This window comes from Acromyrmex echinatior, chromosome 1 (genome assembly GCF_024713525.1).
Source record: "Acromyrmex echinatior isolate Ae372 chromosome 1, ASM2471352v2, whole genome shotgun sequence".
Classification (NCBI taxonomy): domain Eukaryota; kingdom Metazoa; phylum Arthropoda; class Insecta; order Hymenoptera; family Formicidae; genus Acromyrmex; species Acromyrmex echinatior.
This window is the reverse complement of record NC_141852.1, coordinates 2822369-2839483: the sequence shown is the minus strand read 5'-3', so window position 1 is coordinate 2839483 and position 17115 is coordinate 2822369. Positions and strand designations below refer to the sequence as shown.

The 17115-nt window shown below is 34.5% G+C and overlaps 3 protein-coding genes across 6 annotated transcripts in view; 2 read left to right on the top strand and 1 right to left on the bottom strand.

Annotated features, from left to right (window-relative positions):
* Positions 1-17115, top strand: part of LOC105148530 (G protein-activated inward rectifier potassium channel 3) — a 155793-nt gene that overhangs the window by 6359 nt on the left and 132319 nt on the right. The gene's annotated exons all lie outside the window — the stretch shown is intronic.
* The window catches only part of BORCS5 (BLOC-1 related complex subunit 5), a 53508-nt gene that overhangs the window by 19364 nt on the left and 17029 nt on the right, over positions 1-17115 (bottom strand). The gene's annotated exons all lie outside the window — the stretch shown is intronic.
* On the top strand, positions 2508-6533 carry LOC147910829 (uncharacterized). The gene is made up of 2 exons (XM_087408009.1): positions 2508-3737; positions 3817-6533. Exon 2 carries the CDS (start codon positions 4059-4061, stop codon positions 4974-4976), a length of 918 nt encoding a protein of 305 aa, XP_087264135.1. The 5' UTR covers positions 2508-3737; positions 3817-4058; the 3' UTR covers positions 4977-6533.

Sequence of the window (17115 nt, the reverse complement as noted above, 5' to 3'; positions counted from 1 at the left end):
ATGGTAAAATACTTTTGCACGTTGGGGAAAAAAATCACTCACGTTGCAATATATTAAGCTCTTCTGTTAGTTTCGCGCGCGAACAAGATTCAGCAAAGACTGACGCTGAGAAGCATCCTTTGCCATAGCGAAGCTATCTAGGATATATTTATGCTGCATATGAAACACTTAAGATCACTTTAGAGAAAGGAATAGAGTACAAGTGTCCTTTTTTTTTGACAATTTTTTCGATATAGTTTTTTCAATACAGTTTTTCCTAGCGCGTCGAGGCAAAGGATGAGAAGTAAAAGAAAATACATATGTAGTAATGCGAACAAAAATTTTTTCACACTACACTTATTACACTGATTTTTTCTCATTTTTTATTATATTTTTTTGCGATCCACAGCGTTCGAATGCGATCGGTGACTCGAACATCGCTAGCAGCGCTTTCTGGAAAAAGAGAACGAAAAATTTTTTTAACCACTATTCGCTTTTTTGAGCAAAGAATAAAATGCATTACTAGTCACTCTAAATAAGATCTTATGGCTTATATTTTGATGACATTGATGACGTTGATGATGAGCAACGATTTTGCTTTTTCACTAGGACATTCCCAATATCTTGCTTTTTCCCTCGATGGATTTGGCAGACCTGATGACAAGGGACGGTACTTCTTGCGCTCGATCGATTTTCGATGTATATATTCTCTTACTCGATTCATGTCTTATCGCTCGTAACTAATATTTACGATTGAATGAAAAAAGTTATATATACTGTTTATATACACTATTAGATCGGTGACATGTCGCCACGCGTTAATAGAAGCGCCAATATTTTTCGGCTGCTAAACAAAAAAACATAATTCTTCTGCAGTAAATGTGGAAGACAAGATGTGCAAGATTCGCACAAAGGCGAGTACTCCAAGTCGAACGCACTCTTTTTTTTGTCATCGATTTCTCTTTTATTATTTGAACATGCGTTCTCTCGTCTAGAAAATATTTACTTAAATTTTACGGTCGACAATGTAAAAAATTAAAAGCTACGCTTTGTGATTCCTCATTTATTTTATCAACTTCCTGTTGTTGACGAGAAAACGCCCTTCAACTTGCTTTTACACGTTTGGAAATATGAGTCTTTATCTACACAGGATCCACATTTAGATTTTGTACTTACTGAACCGATCGTGTATAAATAGAATTTTCTCTACATGGTTTGTAACCTTTGTCGTAAATTTTATTGTCGTGGATCTGGCGATTCTGGAGGATCTATGTTTTTGTTTATGTTTCCAATATCGTTGGGAAGATTTTCTAATGGCACGTTTCTTGAATATTATCACGCTCGCCGATCGGTGACCGTTAAAGCTCGAGTTTTATGTTCGCGCTTTGTACTAACGACTGTTTTTTTTGCCGAAATTTTCACGAAACGGAAAAATCACTGGACGTAATAAAATATATAATAGGTCATAAATGCTCGATACCACAGTTGGTGTCCTGGAAATAAACGAATCGGTCGCTTCGGTTATTGACAATAAACATAAGTATGGCTAACCATCGTGCGAACATAGCCAAAGTAGTCGAGTATATTCGAAACGTGGATCAGTTCGCGAATATTAGAGACGAAGTGTTCGAAGTGCTCAAAGAAATGGATCTTGAAGAAATAATGGACCAAGATTCCGACGAAATGTTATTAAACGACACTGGCTATGCTAATGATTTGAGCGAGCACGATACGGATTACGCAGAGAAATTTGTGCCATCTTCAAAAATCCGTGCACTGAACGGCCGTACTAAACACTGTATAATCTAGTGTTATTATATGACGAGTGGTGCTTTAAGTATATGTGCAGCATGCATGATCCGTTTGGCTGATGTTGTGGGAATGTATCTTGTAAGGAAGCACGATATTAGTTATATTGACGCGCTAAGCAGTCGGTCTTGCACGAATTGCAGAGTGCCAATGTACACTATATTTCCGTGCAACAAGTGCTCACACTGCACACATTGGAAAAAAAACTATTGCAAATAGTGTTGTGAGCGAAACACTATCCTGCAAAATATGTGGGAAGACTGTAATGTAGATGATATACTGTATGTTCTCGATAATCTGCAAAAAAGAGATATAGATGTGCGAATATCGCCGATATAATTCCTACGCGATCGAGAATTAGGTATACGTGGTGAGAAACATGGAATAATTATTAGAGAGCTCGTTTCTGACTGGCGTTTCTTTACTCGCGCGACAGAAAGTGTACCCACAGTTACGAGACAAATGTTACGAGGACGATGAGTATAAAAAGAGATATTGGTGGAATAGAAATGTCAATGTAATAAAGGACGATTATTATTAGGCGAAGAAAATCGCAGATAAGAGCCAAGATTGGTGCATATGCATTAAGATTTCCGCGGGTAATGAAAAGTGCGTCGAACTGCTGATTATTGACAATATATGGATGGAGTTTCGTGATCGCGATCTTACGCTAAAACTGTTTTTCGATCGATGCAACGATCAATGTTTTGAGTGTGAACAGTGCACTTTCGCACATACATAATAAAAAGATGTTAGAATGTTATGACATTCTAGATATGTCACGGTGCTGCAATGTGTGTGAACGAGTTACGTTCAAGTGCTCCGTGAAGAGTGTGACGTGATCTAAAGACTAAAAAAAAAGACATGGAAAATTACGAGCGAGGAACGCGAATTGTTGGAGCAGTGCGGCCAGATCGCTATTCTAGAGTGTTTCACATGGCTGCAACGATGCGACGAGTGCATCGAGCGACTCGAAGAACTTTGTCGTGCCAAGCGTCCGCGTCTCGCCGTTGGATACAGACAATCCGTGGTGGCGAGGATCGCGCGACTCACGGGTGTAAAATTGCAATTGAAGTGATGTTTCGTACACGTTGGTGGCGAGTCGCGACGAAAGATCTCTGCGAGAGATCGATACCGCGTTTGAAAACCGTATATTGACAGGTGCTGTGATAAACTCTAATCACATTGAGTCGCGGCAGTTTTTGGAAAACGCGAGAGAAATAATGCTCGAGCGTGTGTGAGACACTGTAGAAAGACACGGTAGCGTGAACACCGCGTTGAATGATGAGTTCGCGATGAAGGATAAACGTGCTAATAAGAGCATAATTACAAAGAACAGCGAGATATACCGATACCAATTTGCGCGAGTGGTACGAGAGGTGTGTCATCGAGCCTATCCTAGCATCACTCGAACAGTTCCAGGAACGCGACAGCGGGTGGGCATTGTCACATACCTGTATAGTGAATTTGACTAATTTGACGATGTGAACAAATTAAATCCCATGCTCGCGGGATGTCATATCAAAGTGCTGTGGGAAATAGCGACGAAATGAGCGGTGATCAGTGTGCATACGACGGACAATGCGTGCTTCGCGTGATCGATGGTCGTCGCGCTGTACCCGGCTGAAAAATATAATATATGGATCGGGAATCGTCGTATCCACATTATACGACAGTATTGAATTTCACAAACATTGAGTTTCCAATGATTTTAAAAGACATTTCTAAATTCGAATGGTTGAACGCGGTGTCGATCAATGTGTACGGCATCGAGAATAAACAGGTCCTCTGCGACTCACCAATGAAAAGAAGGAGAAATATGTCAACGTGCTATACATGCAAGATCCACGCAATGACGGTGTTGGACATTTTGCATGGATAAAAAATTTATCCCGTCTTGTAAGCTCGCAGATTAATGAAAAAAAGAACAAGAAATTTTTCTGCGATCGGTAAGTATGAAAAAATTATTATAATTTTCCGTCTTACTAATAAAATAATGTAATAGTTATAATTTTGTTTTTTTTTCAGATGCTTACACTATTTCAGTATGAACAAAAAATTGCAGTCGCACGTAATGGACTGTGAGAAGATAAACGACTCCGCTATCCGAGCGTAGACGACAAGTGACTCGAATTTGAGAACCACTGCAATAAGCAGCGCATTCATCGTCTACGCTTGGAGTGCGTTCTACGAAAGATGAAACTTGTCAGGGAAGATGCGTCGTCGTACACGTATCAACGGCACGAAGTATTTAGTATAAGATACGTGCGATGTTCGTACGACAACGCGTTATCGTCATATCGGTTTCGTCGCGAAGATTGTATGACGTGATTCGCGCGACAACTCAACGATTTCGCGCATCGAGTGAAAAATATCGCATCCGCCAACATACACATGGAAACATTGTCGACGAACAATTGGAGGCGTACCGTAGCGCGACGTGTTGTCATATTTGCAAGAAACCATTCGCGTCGGACGATACGCGAATCCGCGATCATTGTCATCTCACCGGTAGATATCGTCCAGCGCATGCAAATTGCAATCTTAATTATAAAAATTCGTTTTATATTCCGATCGTTTTTCACAATTTATCGGGCTACGACGCGCACTTTATAATTAAAGAAATTGCTACCGCGTACGAAAGACATATAGATGTGTTACCGATAACCAAAGAAAAATATATTTCATTCACTAAACATGTTCAAGATATTGCCGAGAGACCAGATTCGCGAAAATGCATAAAATTATGGTTCATCGATTCTTTAAAATTTCTAAATGCAAGCCTCGATAAATTGGCGTTATTTCTAAGCAAAGATAAATTAAAAATCATACGTTCCAAATTTTCAACACTATCGGATGAAGAATTTGAATTACTGACTCGTAAAGGTGTCTTTCCATACGAGTATGTTGACTGCGTCGAAAAATTGCAGGACACGCGCTTACCACCGCGCGAATCATTTTTCAGTTCGTTAACGGGCGATACAGTATCCGAGAGCGATTACGCTTACGCGAACGTCTGGAAGCAATTCTCCATTCAAACGCTCGGCGAGTACAGTGATCTGTACTTGAAAACCGATGTCTTGTTATTGGCCAACATTTTCGAAAATTTCCGCGAAAGTTCTGTCGCGAGTTACGGTCTCGATCCCACGCATTACTATACATTGGCTTCACATAAGACGCGATGCTAAAACATACGCGTATAAGATTTGAGTTACTCACCGACATCGATATGATCATGTTCATCGAGCGGCGGCCTTAATCAATGTTCAAGCAGATACGCGCAGGCTAATAACAAGTACATGCGTTCGTACGACTCATTCAAATCGTCGTCGTACTTGATGTACTACGATGTTAACAATTTATACGGGCGATGTGTCAACCATTGCCATATGCCGAATTTCGATGGGTCGAAGACTCTGTGAACTTTGACATGAGCATGATCGCTCCGGATTCACCTACCGATTATATTCTCGAGGTCGATCTCGAATATCCACAGCATCTACACGACCGATACACTGACCTACCTTTCTGCTCAACGCGCGATAAACCGCCCTGTAAGCGCGAAGATAAATTTCTAGTGACGTTGTACGATAAGCAGTGTTACGTCACCCACTAATGCAACCTGCAACAATGTACTCGTCGCGTTTTCGCATAACAAAGATCCACCGGGATGCTACAATTCGCTCAATCTCCATGGCTCTGCGATTACATTGAACTCAATACACAATTTAGAACGCGCGCGAAAAACGATTTCGAAAAAAATTTGTATAAACTAATGAACAACGCGGTATTCGGTAAGATGGAGAATGTGCGCAATTACGTCGATGTAAAATTATAATAATAATAATAATAATAATAATAAAATGGGACGGACAGTACGGCGCGGAGGCAATAATCGCGAAACCGAATTTTCACAGCCGCAGCGTCTTTGCGGAAAATTTAATCGCCGTCGAAATGCGCAAACTCGAGATGAAGTTCAACAAGCCGATTTACATGGGTATGTGTATACTCGACATATCGAAAATCTGCTTGTACGAATTTCATTATGAGTATATGTTACTATTTCGCGACAAATGTAAAATTATGTACACCGACACGGACAGTATATACCGCGTCGAGTGCGAGAATGTTTATGAGATTATGAAACGCGATATCGCTAGATTCGATACGAGCGATTATCCGATGGACAACGCGTACGATATGTCTCTCGCGAACAAAAAAGTACCCAGTCTGATGAAGGACGAAAATAACAGTGTGATAATGATCGAATTCATTGGTCTCAGAGCGAAGATGTATGCGGTGAGGGTAAACGGCAAGAGAGAAACTAAAAAAGCAAAAGGCATAAAGAGTAACATCGTAGCGCGAACGTTCGACGATTACACGCGGTGTTTGAACGAAGAGATTGAAATGAGTTGTATACGATCTAAACAGATAATGATTCTATTCTCACATTTCGATTAGAAGATATTAATGATACGTTAATTTGTTAAATTAGAATCTGGAAATTCTTGTTCTACACTTTTCGTGATATAATAATTGGCGGTGTAACATTATTGTACGAGGCACCTTCATATATGAAAGAACACGTTTATATATAATTATATCATACGGCGGTTGAATTTAATGTCAGCTATATGTAACTCTGCGTTTTAAGAATATTGTGAATTTATTGAGGATGGCCAGATTGTGGCTGAACGTCTAATGTTTTTATTAATGTAATGATAATTAAATATCACAAACTATAACTTGTGCGGTGATTTTTTATGCTCTTCTTTTCATACATTTTTTTTTATATTATATATTTTATATTTATATTTTATATTTTTTTTATATAGTATATATGTATTACTATTATGCTTTATGTATTATCTTAATTAAATTACAAATTAAGATAATACATTTCTACATTTTTAAATATTTTCATACAGCGTACATGTTACTATTATGTACTATTATCATTATAATTTACACGTAATGCATATTTTTTACATTTATATAAATATTACTATTACTATCTAAAGAATTCAAAATCATCCGAAAGGCAATCAAAGTTCATCTAAAGGAATTTTAGTTTCCTTAGAATCCTACCTTCCAACAACACTATCAGCCAAATCTATAGGTATATTAGTAAATAGGGATATCACATCCGAGGAAACCAACATAGAATCTGGTTCCAGTTTAACATCTTTAAGTTTATTAATTAGGTTAAAACTATTTTTTATAAAACTAGGAGTTTCTAGTATAGAATCTTTAATGATGTTATGCAGAAACAATGATAAATTATAGTGCGCTATTTATAGAAGAAACAATAATTCTAAGAAGATAGTTTTGTTTATGAATCTTCGTTAAATTTTATATGCTCCCGTCAATCACGCAACTCCGATATGTCGAGTCATCTATTAATCCTTTTTCTTTCCACTTACTAAGCATGTTACGCATCGCTCGTAAGTTTTTTTGTAGGATCTTTAGTTATCATCTCAGATGTATTATTGTCTAAAAGTATCAATTCCACCTTGGATATGTAATCTAGTTTATTTTGAGCAATAGTAACATTTCCTTTATTTGCTTTAGAAATTAATATTTCAGGATGATTTTTAACAAATTTTTTTGTTATCTTAATTCAATCAAATAATTTATCATTAGAACCAGTCCTAGGAAAATCATTCTGAAACCTCTCAAGAATTGAAACAGTTATTTCTAACAAAGTTTATTATATTGTTCGGACGACCAATAATATTATTTTCAATATTTTTAATGAATTCAATTAATGTCCTATCAATATCGTGTTTATTATAAAAGGCCAAAGCCTTGCCCCAATTGTAGCAAACCTACAGGATTTCCCCTACTGGACTTCCATAGGTATGTCAACATTGCTCAAATTAAGGAATCATTTTTTATTTAAAGAATCTAGAGGAATCGCTTTCCCAAATAGTTTGCCCCAAACAATAGAAATATGTATTTTTTCCATAACCTGTAAAAACTTGTCATTAAGAGCATCATTAGATATACAATAATTTTATTTTGTAAATCCTTATTCAAAGCACAAACATAAGAAATTGGCTTAATATTTAATCTTTTATTTTTCAAGTCTTTTTTCTTCAACCATAGAATCTTTCTATCTATTCTCCTTGTATGTTGAAAAAAATTAAAACTGTTGATATTGTCTAAATATTTAAAAAATTCACAAACCATGGAGGCTGGCAAAACATTATGAATTTTAAAGAAGAAATCAAACATGTTCGTTCTAATACGATGTAAGTGATGATATGAGTCCTTCAATTCCAATTGCAAAATTTGCTTTCACATTATTTAATTGTATTCTCTCAAGTTTTTTATAAGAATGACTATTGTAGAATGCTAAATTACTAGTATTAGTGTATAGTACCGTATTGAGGAGAATCACAACTTTAAATGGGATAAAGTGGATATATAATATTAGATATAGAGTAAAATCATACAATAAAAGATTGATATCTGAAATGGTTGATAATAAAAATAGAAACATGGAATAAACAGATAAATGACAGTCTTTGCCTGAATTGTATTCTAACATTATACATTCTCTTTCTCCTTTTTAATATCTTCTATCTTTCCCCTCCCCTGTTTTACCGTTTTCCGTTCTCGATAAATATTTTTTTTCTTGACATTTCGTTATCTGACATCATGAAAATTAGATGTTCGTTATTTTTGCAAATTTGCTTAAAATAATAATTTATATAATAAAAAAACTAATATATTATGCCACGATATGAACTCCCATCTACTTGTGTTTTTTTCTCTCTTTTTATTAATGGACGCTTAACACATTTACCGATCACTGACAAGGTACATTATTATATTATTAATTTGTATGTTATGTAGTTAATATTAATTCTTTTTGTTCACGGTTACTTTTCCAAAAATTTCTTATGACTACTTTGATTTTTGATAAAAATGACTCGCAGCGTACTACATGGAATGAAAAATACGATATTAAAAATTATAATAGTATTGTATTACCATATTTTTGGTTTAGGACGATGTTGATATATTTAGACATTGAAAATGACTCGATTGGAATCGAAACGTTTGTTGTTAATTGTAATTGTTTATATGAATTTTTAATACTAATTTAAATAAAAGATAGTATAAAAGAAGGGCAAAGAGCCAATAACGTAAAAAAGAATTATAATTTAAATAAGCAAAACTAATACAAAACAATTAAATTAAAATAAAATAAAACAAACGTTTCAACTCCAATCGAGTCATTTTCAATGCAATCTTACAATAATATAAATATCGTTCTAAATTAAAAATTCGTACATAATCTTACAATATTCTTACAATTTCTTAATATAAAATTTCTTCTTTCTGTGTAATACGCTGCGAGTCATTTTTATCAAGAATTAACAAAGTCATAAGAAAATTCTGGAACAATAACCGTAAACAAAAAGAATTAATATTAATCACATAAAAATTAATAATATGATAATATACCTTAGTAAATCTGTTAAGAGTCCAATAATACACAACGAGAAAAAAATGTAAAATGTAGTCCATTTCGTGGTACAATAAAATAGAACGTGGTACAATAAAAATAAAACTAATTTAAATTAAAGTTATACATTCTTTTATACATTATTGGCTCTTTGCCCTTCTTTTGTACTGTTATAATAACTAAATTAGTATAAAAATTGGCTTCTTTTGCAAAAGTAAAATTAAAAGATAAGAAACAGTCGAAAAAAAATAATAGATGTAATTTAAATAATAATTTCAATAATATTGTACCTAACTGACAATTTGAAAAATGTTTTTGACCTACTTGGCCTTCAATTTATAAGATGAAATTAAAATCTTGACATAAATAATCTATTACAAAAATCACATAATGTTCTAAAAGATTAAACTAAAAATACACATATTTAAATGAATATATTTAAAATCAATATTAACAAATATTGTAAATGCTGCAAATGACAACAAATGAAGCTTATCTCGCATACATCTTAGATCTTTGAAGAATATATTGGGTCATCTAAAAAGTATCCGCGGTTTTTGTCACTAGATAGTGTTGATGGTCAACACATCAAGTCTATTGATGTTCTTTATCCATGCCTTCTTCTCTCTATATCTTTTAGCAAGCGATGCATTAAATATTTCTTTTTGGATGAATTGGTGCACTTGGGTAACAATAAGTCATCTTGTACCATGTAAATAAATTGTATTTCTATAGTACTTTTATATGTAATAATTAATAAACTGTCGCAAACCTTATTTTGAGGTTAGAGAGTAAATATTAGGTCATCTAAAAAGTATCCGCGGTTTTTTGTCACTAGATATCTAGTGACAAAGTACCGCGGATACTTTTTAGATGACCCAATATAATCACCCAGTAGCGACAGTAAACTTTTTTGTGATTTGCAATTTTTTAGTGCGCATGTATCAATTTGTACACTTAGGAATATGGCGGATGTATTAGAAGAGAGCTTAATAGAAATTCAAATTTAAGAGCCTGTCCTGTTATAATTACACTTCACAACATGATAGTGAAGCATGTGACCTAAGCCTGAATCCTTATATGGGCAACAGCGCTTTGACACAGAACGTTGATTGGTGAAAAACGGGTGATGGAGGTAAATTTTACCCCCACAACTGGTTTTTCATCAATCAGCACTCAGTGTCAAAGCGATGTTGCTCGTATGAAGAGCCGGGCTAAGAACACTTACATTAAAGGTGCCGACATTCAGTGTCGCTACTGACTATGATTACATTGTGCCCAAGGCCTTTATTCTCGAAAAGTAGTTGCATAAAAAAAAACTAGGAAAATGCTATAGTATATGTGACGCATACTACAGTATAGTATTTCTCTAATTTTTCGTATAATAGAGGCCCAAGTCTCGCGCTTTGGTTCGAATCTCAGAGTGTTCTAATCTTTTTCTCGTGTTATCGCTTATTTCTTACACATATACCTTTAAAACTTAAACACAATAGGCACAGAGTCCTACATATAATAGAGAAGCACCATCCGATGTCCTGCTGTACCGATTTTTACTTGATTCCATTTTTTCTATAGATAGTTACGTGAATCTTCTAATTTCGATAAGTATCATTATTGTTAAATCTTGATATGTATATTGTAGTCTCCAAAGAAAATCAGTATTTTTTTGTAGTCAATAGAAATACTACTGTTATAAGAATCGCACTCCGTTTGCGGAATGACAGATGTAAACAGGTCACCATTTTTTCTTTGAAATTATTATTATTAATTATAATCTGTAAATATGTTCGGTGACGCTTCTCTGTTATATCTAGGACTCTAGCACAGGCAACACGGGATATAACGAGCCGTCTAATCAGAGCTCTGGTGTGTAAGTGATAAGCTCTGGTAATTTGATATTATATCCCAGACCTCTGTTCGTTATTTCCTGTTGCCTATTGCCTGTGCCTATTTAAGCCTTTACTTATGGATCTAACCATGATGTAAGAAGAGGTTCTCGAGGATGCGCAGTAAGAAAGTGATTTGTAGTCCAAATTTAATTGACTATTCCAATATGCCAGCGCTATTATACGCAGAAAAATGCATTGAAATTAAAATTTTTGATTGTTCCCAATATTGCTATCGCCATTATACGCAATGATATATCTTGTATTCTTACATTGAGTGTTTTTCATTTGATGATACAAATCGATACAAGTTAATACAAGTGTTGTTCTATCTTTGTCACTCTCTGTATGTCAAGAAAGATAGAACGCTTGTGTCGACTTGTGTCATCAAATGGAAAGCACTCATCGTTCGATGAACAGGCTGCATTCCAAAACTTATTGAAAATGTGTTGCAATCTTTTAGTTGCTGATTTTATGTATGTATATACACTCGTGCATTTCGAAACACAATCGAAACGCATACGAAGAGTGCATTCGTTTACGCAGCAGAGAGTATCATTTAATCCTTATTTAACACTCGGTGAACAACAAGGATAAAATAATATTGTACTTCTACGCTAATCGCTGCACAAACGATTGCAAGATTTCGATTGTGTTTCAAAATGCATTCATGTTGAATATGTAAAGGCATTTTCATTCGCGAGTGTAGACCGACAAGTCGACACAAGTCGACACAAGTGTCATTCTATCTTCTTTGTCACTCTCTGAATGTAAAAAAAGATAGAACAACGCTTGTGTCAACTTGTGTCATCAAATGAAAAGCACTCACCATGGATCTAACCATTTACGTTCAATTACGAGCAAGGCTGAGTTCCGAACCCATCGAAAAAAAATTGCTTCCTGTGACATCTGCTATACGGCACACTTAATCGGGTTTATGACACCTGTAGTTATGAAACTGGTCAATCACAGTCGTTACATTTTTCTGAGGAAACTATGATTGGCCAATTTCATAACTACGATGTTATTAAACCCGATAAGCGTGGTACAGTAGAGGTTGTAAGATGTTTTGTACATATATCAAAGTTATAGTATATAAGGGTATCAATCATAAAATTTTACCTAGAATAAAAAATGAAAAGTGAAAATTTTTACCATTGAAATTAATGAAGAAATTTTTCACTTTTCATTTTCCATTCTAAAGATCAAGTTTCATGATTGATACCAAGATCACATTTTTCAATTAATTCTGCTTTTTGTGTAGCCATGCGCAGCTCGACTCATTCGCTTGTCGCGTACAAAATGTTCAATTTCTCTCAACTTTTGCTGCGACGTCGCGATACTTGGAAAAATTATTGGTCATCTAAAAAGTATCCGCGGTACTTTGTCACTAGATATATGACCATCAACACACATCTAGTGACAAAAAACCGCGGATACTTTTTAGATGACTCAATATATATATGCTTATTGGACTGTGTTCGGAAATTTATCCAGGTGCATCCATATACAATATTATATATTCTCATTTAACATTTGGTGAACAACAAGGATAAAACGATATATTGGGTCATCTAAAAAGTATTCGCGGTTTTTTGTCACTAGATGTGTTGATGGTCAACACATCTAGTGACAAAAAACCGCGGATACTTTTTAGATGACCCAATAGATGCACTCGAGTGAAGGCAACCTGAATGTGTTGCGCGTCGCGTATTGCGTGTTGCGCCTCGTGCTGGTGTGCAAGAGCCATAAATGGTTACAACATATTTTTTTAATGAGTTTTAGAATACAATCTGCTCATCAAGCGAGTGATTCTTACTTATGGATTCGTAAGTAAAAAGCAATCGCTCGGTGAGTAGGCTACATTTCAAAAATAGAAAAAAATCTGTTGTAATCTTTTAATCGGTGAGTGTACATGTTAAAAGAACAAGTCATTACATTCCATTTTGAATCGATTTAAAAAATATATCTGCCTTCACAAAACTCAATCTTTGCGCATTGAAATTTGCTAACAAATATTTAAACTTCACTAATGTGGCGTTGTTAATTGCGGCGCTCGAGTTAGTTCTTTTTCCCGGCTTTCCTTTCTATTTCTCTCTCTCTGGCGTTCTGCGTGCGGACTTTTTGTAAGCCTCAGCGATAGATTATAAGTTAATGCTCGGTGAGATTAATAATCATCCTATGTTCACTGCGAGGTTGACATACTGCTCATGTCATTAAGTAATTGTTAGCGTCGTCAGATAAATGCTTATATTGTAGATTTTCTTAGTTTCTCATATTCTATTAGGTGTACAACTTTGCTTCCGCCGTTTTTTTTTACGAAATTCGAGGCTTTATTGTAAAAATACTGGTTATACATTTATGATTCAAAGTATTGTCCATCGCTGGCCACTTTCTCCCATCTTTCGGGCAGCGTACGAAAAAACTAGTCATCTTTTGAGGCGATCCATGAATCGATCCAATTTTTTACTTCTTCATAAGACCGAAAGTGCTGGTCAGCCAGGTCGTGTGCCATTGATCGAAACAAGTCAGAGGGAGCAACGTCTGGAGAATATGGCGGGTGGGGTAGGACTTCCCATTTCAACGTTTCCAAGTATGTCTTGACCACTTTCGCAACATGGGGTCGAGCATTGTCATGCTGCAAAATCACTTTATCGTGTCTCTCGTTGTATTGCGGCCGTTTATCTTTCAATGCTCGGCTCAAACGCATCAATTGCGTTCGATACTGATCACCTGTGATTCAGTCGGTTTTAACATCTCATACACTACGCCGAGCTGGTCCCACCAAATACAGAGCATGACCTTGGAGCCGTGAATATTCGGTTTGGCCGTCGACGTGGAAGTATGGCCGGGAATTCCCCATGATTTTCTGCGCTTGGGGGTTATCGTAATGAACCCATTTTTTTTCGTCCCCAGTCACAATGCGATACAAAAATCCCTTCCGTCTTTGCCTTTCAAGCAGCTGTTCACAAGCAAACAAACGCCGTCAATATCTCTCGGCTTCAATTCATACGGCATCCAATTTCCTTGCTTCTGAATCATTCTCATGATTTTGAGGCGTTTTGAAATGGCTTGTTGAGTCACTCCTAATGATCGTGTCAATTCTTTTTGATTTTGACACGAGTCTTGATCAAGTAATGCCTCTAAATCTGCATCTTCGAAGATCTTCTCTTTTTCACCGCTATGCCGGTCTTCGATGTCACAATCACCATTCTTGAAGTGTTGAAACCACTCATGACACATTCTTTCACTAATAGCAGCCTCACTCATAAATAAGTACTTGAGAGCATTCGATGAGTCTCAGCTGCAGATTTCTTCATATTAAAGCAGAAAATTCAAACCTCCCGCAAATGACGAGAATTTGACTCGTAAACTGACATTTTCAATCGAGAATAACTTTATGATGCAGACACAAATCGACTAATGTTTCTATGGGGTTATGTTGACAGATGCCCAAGTTTATTGTATGACGTCTATGATCTATTTATTTCAATCACTACTTACCGCTAAAGCCATCTATAGGAAAACGGCGGCAAAATTGTAAACCTAATAACCTAGCAATGCGATACCGATATTTGAGCCGTCATACACACGCAATCACGTCTCTACTTTTGTAATCTGTACTTTCTAAACAATCATTTAAGTTTATATTAAACCGCCATATCATATGAGTCAGAACCAATGAGTAACATTTATTTGCAAACCTTATGATTCTCCGCCAATTGTCTTTCGCCATTAGTCATCGTCGACGCCCAGACATGCTCGGCGCCACAACATAGCCACACTAAATTTGCAACTGCAGTCATCTATTGTGAGCGATGGAAAATAATTTTATTATCTTGATGAGCGGCGGAAATTAAGTTTATCAACTTATATATATATATATGTGTGTGTGTGTGTGTGTGTGTGTGTGTGCATATGTGTGGTAAGTCATGGTATATAGTATTCTTGAACATAGAACAATTTCCATGCAACACAGAAGCTTGCAGTAACATTGTAATGTTACTTCTTGAGATATTGCAAATATTACGACGCGATGATATAAATGCGCAAGAATAAATCAGAATAAACACTAACGCTTTTTGAGGCATTGAGCAATTAGTCTGATCGCTCCTATTTTTAAATTAATATTTTATTCTTCATAAAAAAGATAGGATCTTCAAATTTTCTAACCTTATGTATTATAATAGTGTAATTCATAACACATAAAATCAGAAAATTTTAAGGTCTATCTTTTTTATAAGGAATAAAATAAATTAGTTTAAAAGTATAAGGAATGATTAAAATAATCGTTCAATGCCTAAAAATAGCGCAGTATTTCTGATTTATTTTTAAAAATTTATAATATTTTATTAAAAATAAACATTTGTTAACATTCATTAACATTGATTTATTAACATTTTATTAAAAATGTGTTGCATACCATCCGTTAAATGGAAATCCATTAAATTATTAATCCATTAAATTATCAATTGTCCGTTAAATTATCAATTTATAGTGGGCCTTGTTCTTCTATTTGTTGTCTTCTATTTCCTCGGTTTGTTCATGTTGCTCGTTTTGTTCATTGCAATAATTTCTGGTCCGCTTCTCTGGTCCGATCACGTAGTGTATGAATACTTTTGCGATGACGTTGTTTCGCAGAACGCAAAGCTTCTCTAGCTATTGCTTGAAACTCCGTTCGAGTTGGCTTGTTAAAATTGTTACAGCAAGTAACATCTAAATATATATACAATATATTTTTGTTATTTATATGTAAAACGAGATAATTTATACGTATATCTCCTTAATTAATTAATTATTTTATTTATTTATTTATTTATTTATTTATCTATTTATTTCTTTACTTATTTATTTATGTATTCATTAATTTATTTATATATATTTTTATTTATTTATTCATTTTTTATCTGTTTATTTATTAAATTTGGAGATTGATAAATATATAGAACATATTTTCGTAGTTGATTACAGATTTTCCATAAATTTCATATAATTATCAAGTTTCTAGAAAATTTTTTAAATATAAAATGAAATAATGAAATAATGAACAATAAAAATAATGAATAATGTCTAATTAATAATGAATAATGAATAATGAATAATGAATTTTTAAATAATGAATTTTAATAATAAAAATAATTTATGCAATAATTTTTGTTGCTATGAAACAAAAATGTAATCGAATTCGCTATTAATAATATAATGTCTTACCTATCAATATAAATCTTGCCGAGCGAAATCCAGGTGGATTCTACAGCAACAAAAATTATTGTATAAATTATTTTCATTATTAAAATTCATTATTTTAAAATTCATAATTTATTATTCACTATTATTCATTATTAGTTAGTCATTATTCATTATTTTTATGTTCATTATTTCATTATTTCATTTTATATTTCAAAAATTTTCTAGAAACTTGAAAATTATATGAAATTTGTGGAAAGTCTGTAATCAACCGCGAAAATATATTGTATATATTTATCAATCATACTTACATATCTATCAATCTCCGAACTATTTTTTCAGAGACGAGGCAGTAGAAACTAGAATAGAAACAAAAAGAGGGGGAAGGAGAGAGAGGGAGAGAGAGGGAGAGAGGGGGGAGAAGTGAAACATACAATTACAACACTTACATTACATTATTACAACGTAGAAACTAGAATAGAAGTGGACCTTATTCGGCCAAATTTATATTGAGATATTAAGAAATTTTTCATGTTTAAATATATATGTATATTGAGTCATCTAAAAACCGCGGATACTTGTTAGATGACTCAATATATATGTAAGTAATATATATGTATATGTTGTTGGAAAAGTTTCTGCAAACAATATGAAAAAAAAACATGTAAAATCCGGTAAATGGCTTTATTATTTTTCGAAGTATTCGCCTTTAAGATTGATACATTTTTGCATACGCTCGAACTAATTTTCGAAGCATTTTTTCCACTCTGAGGTTGT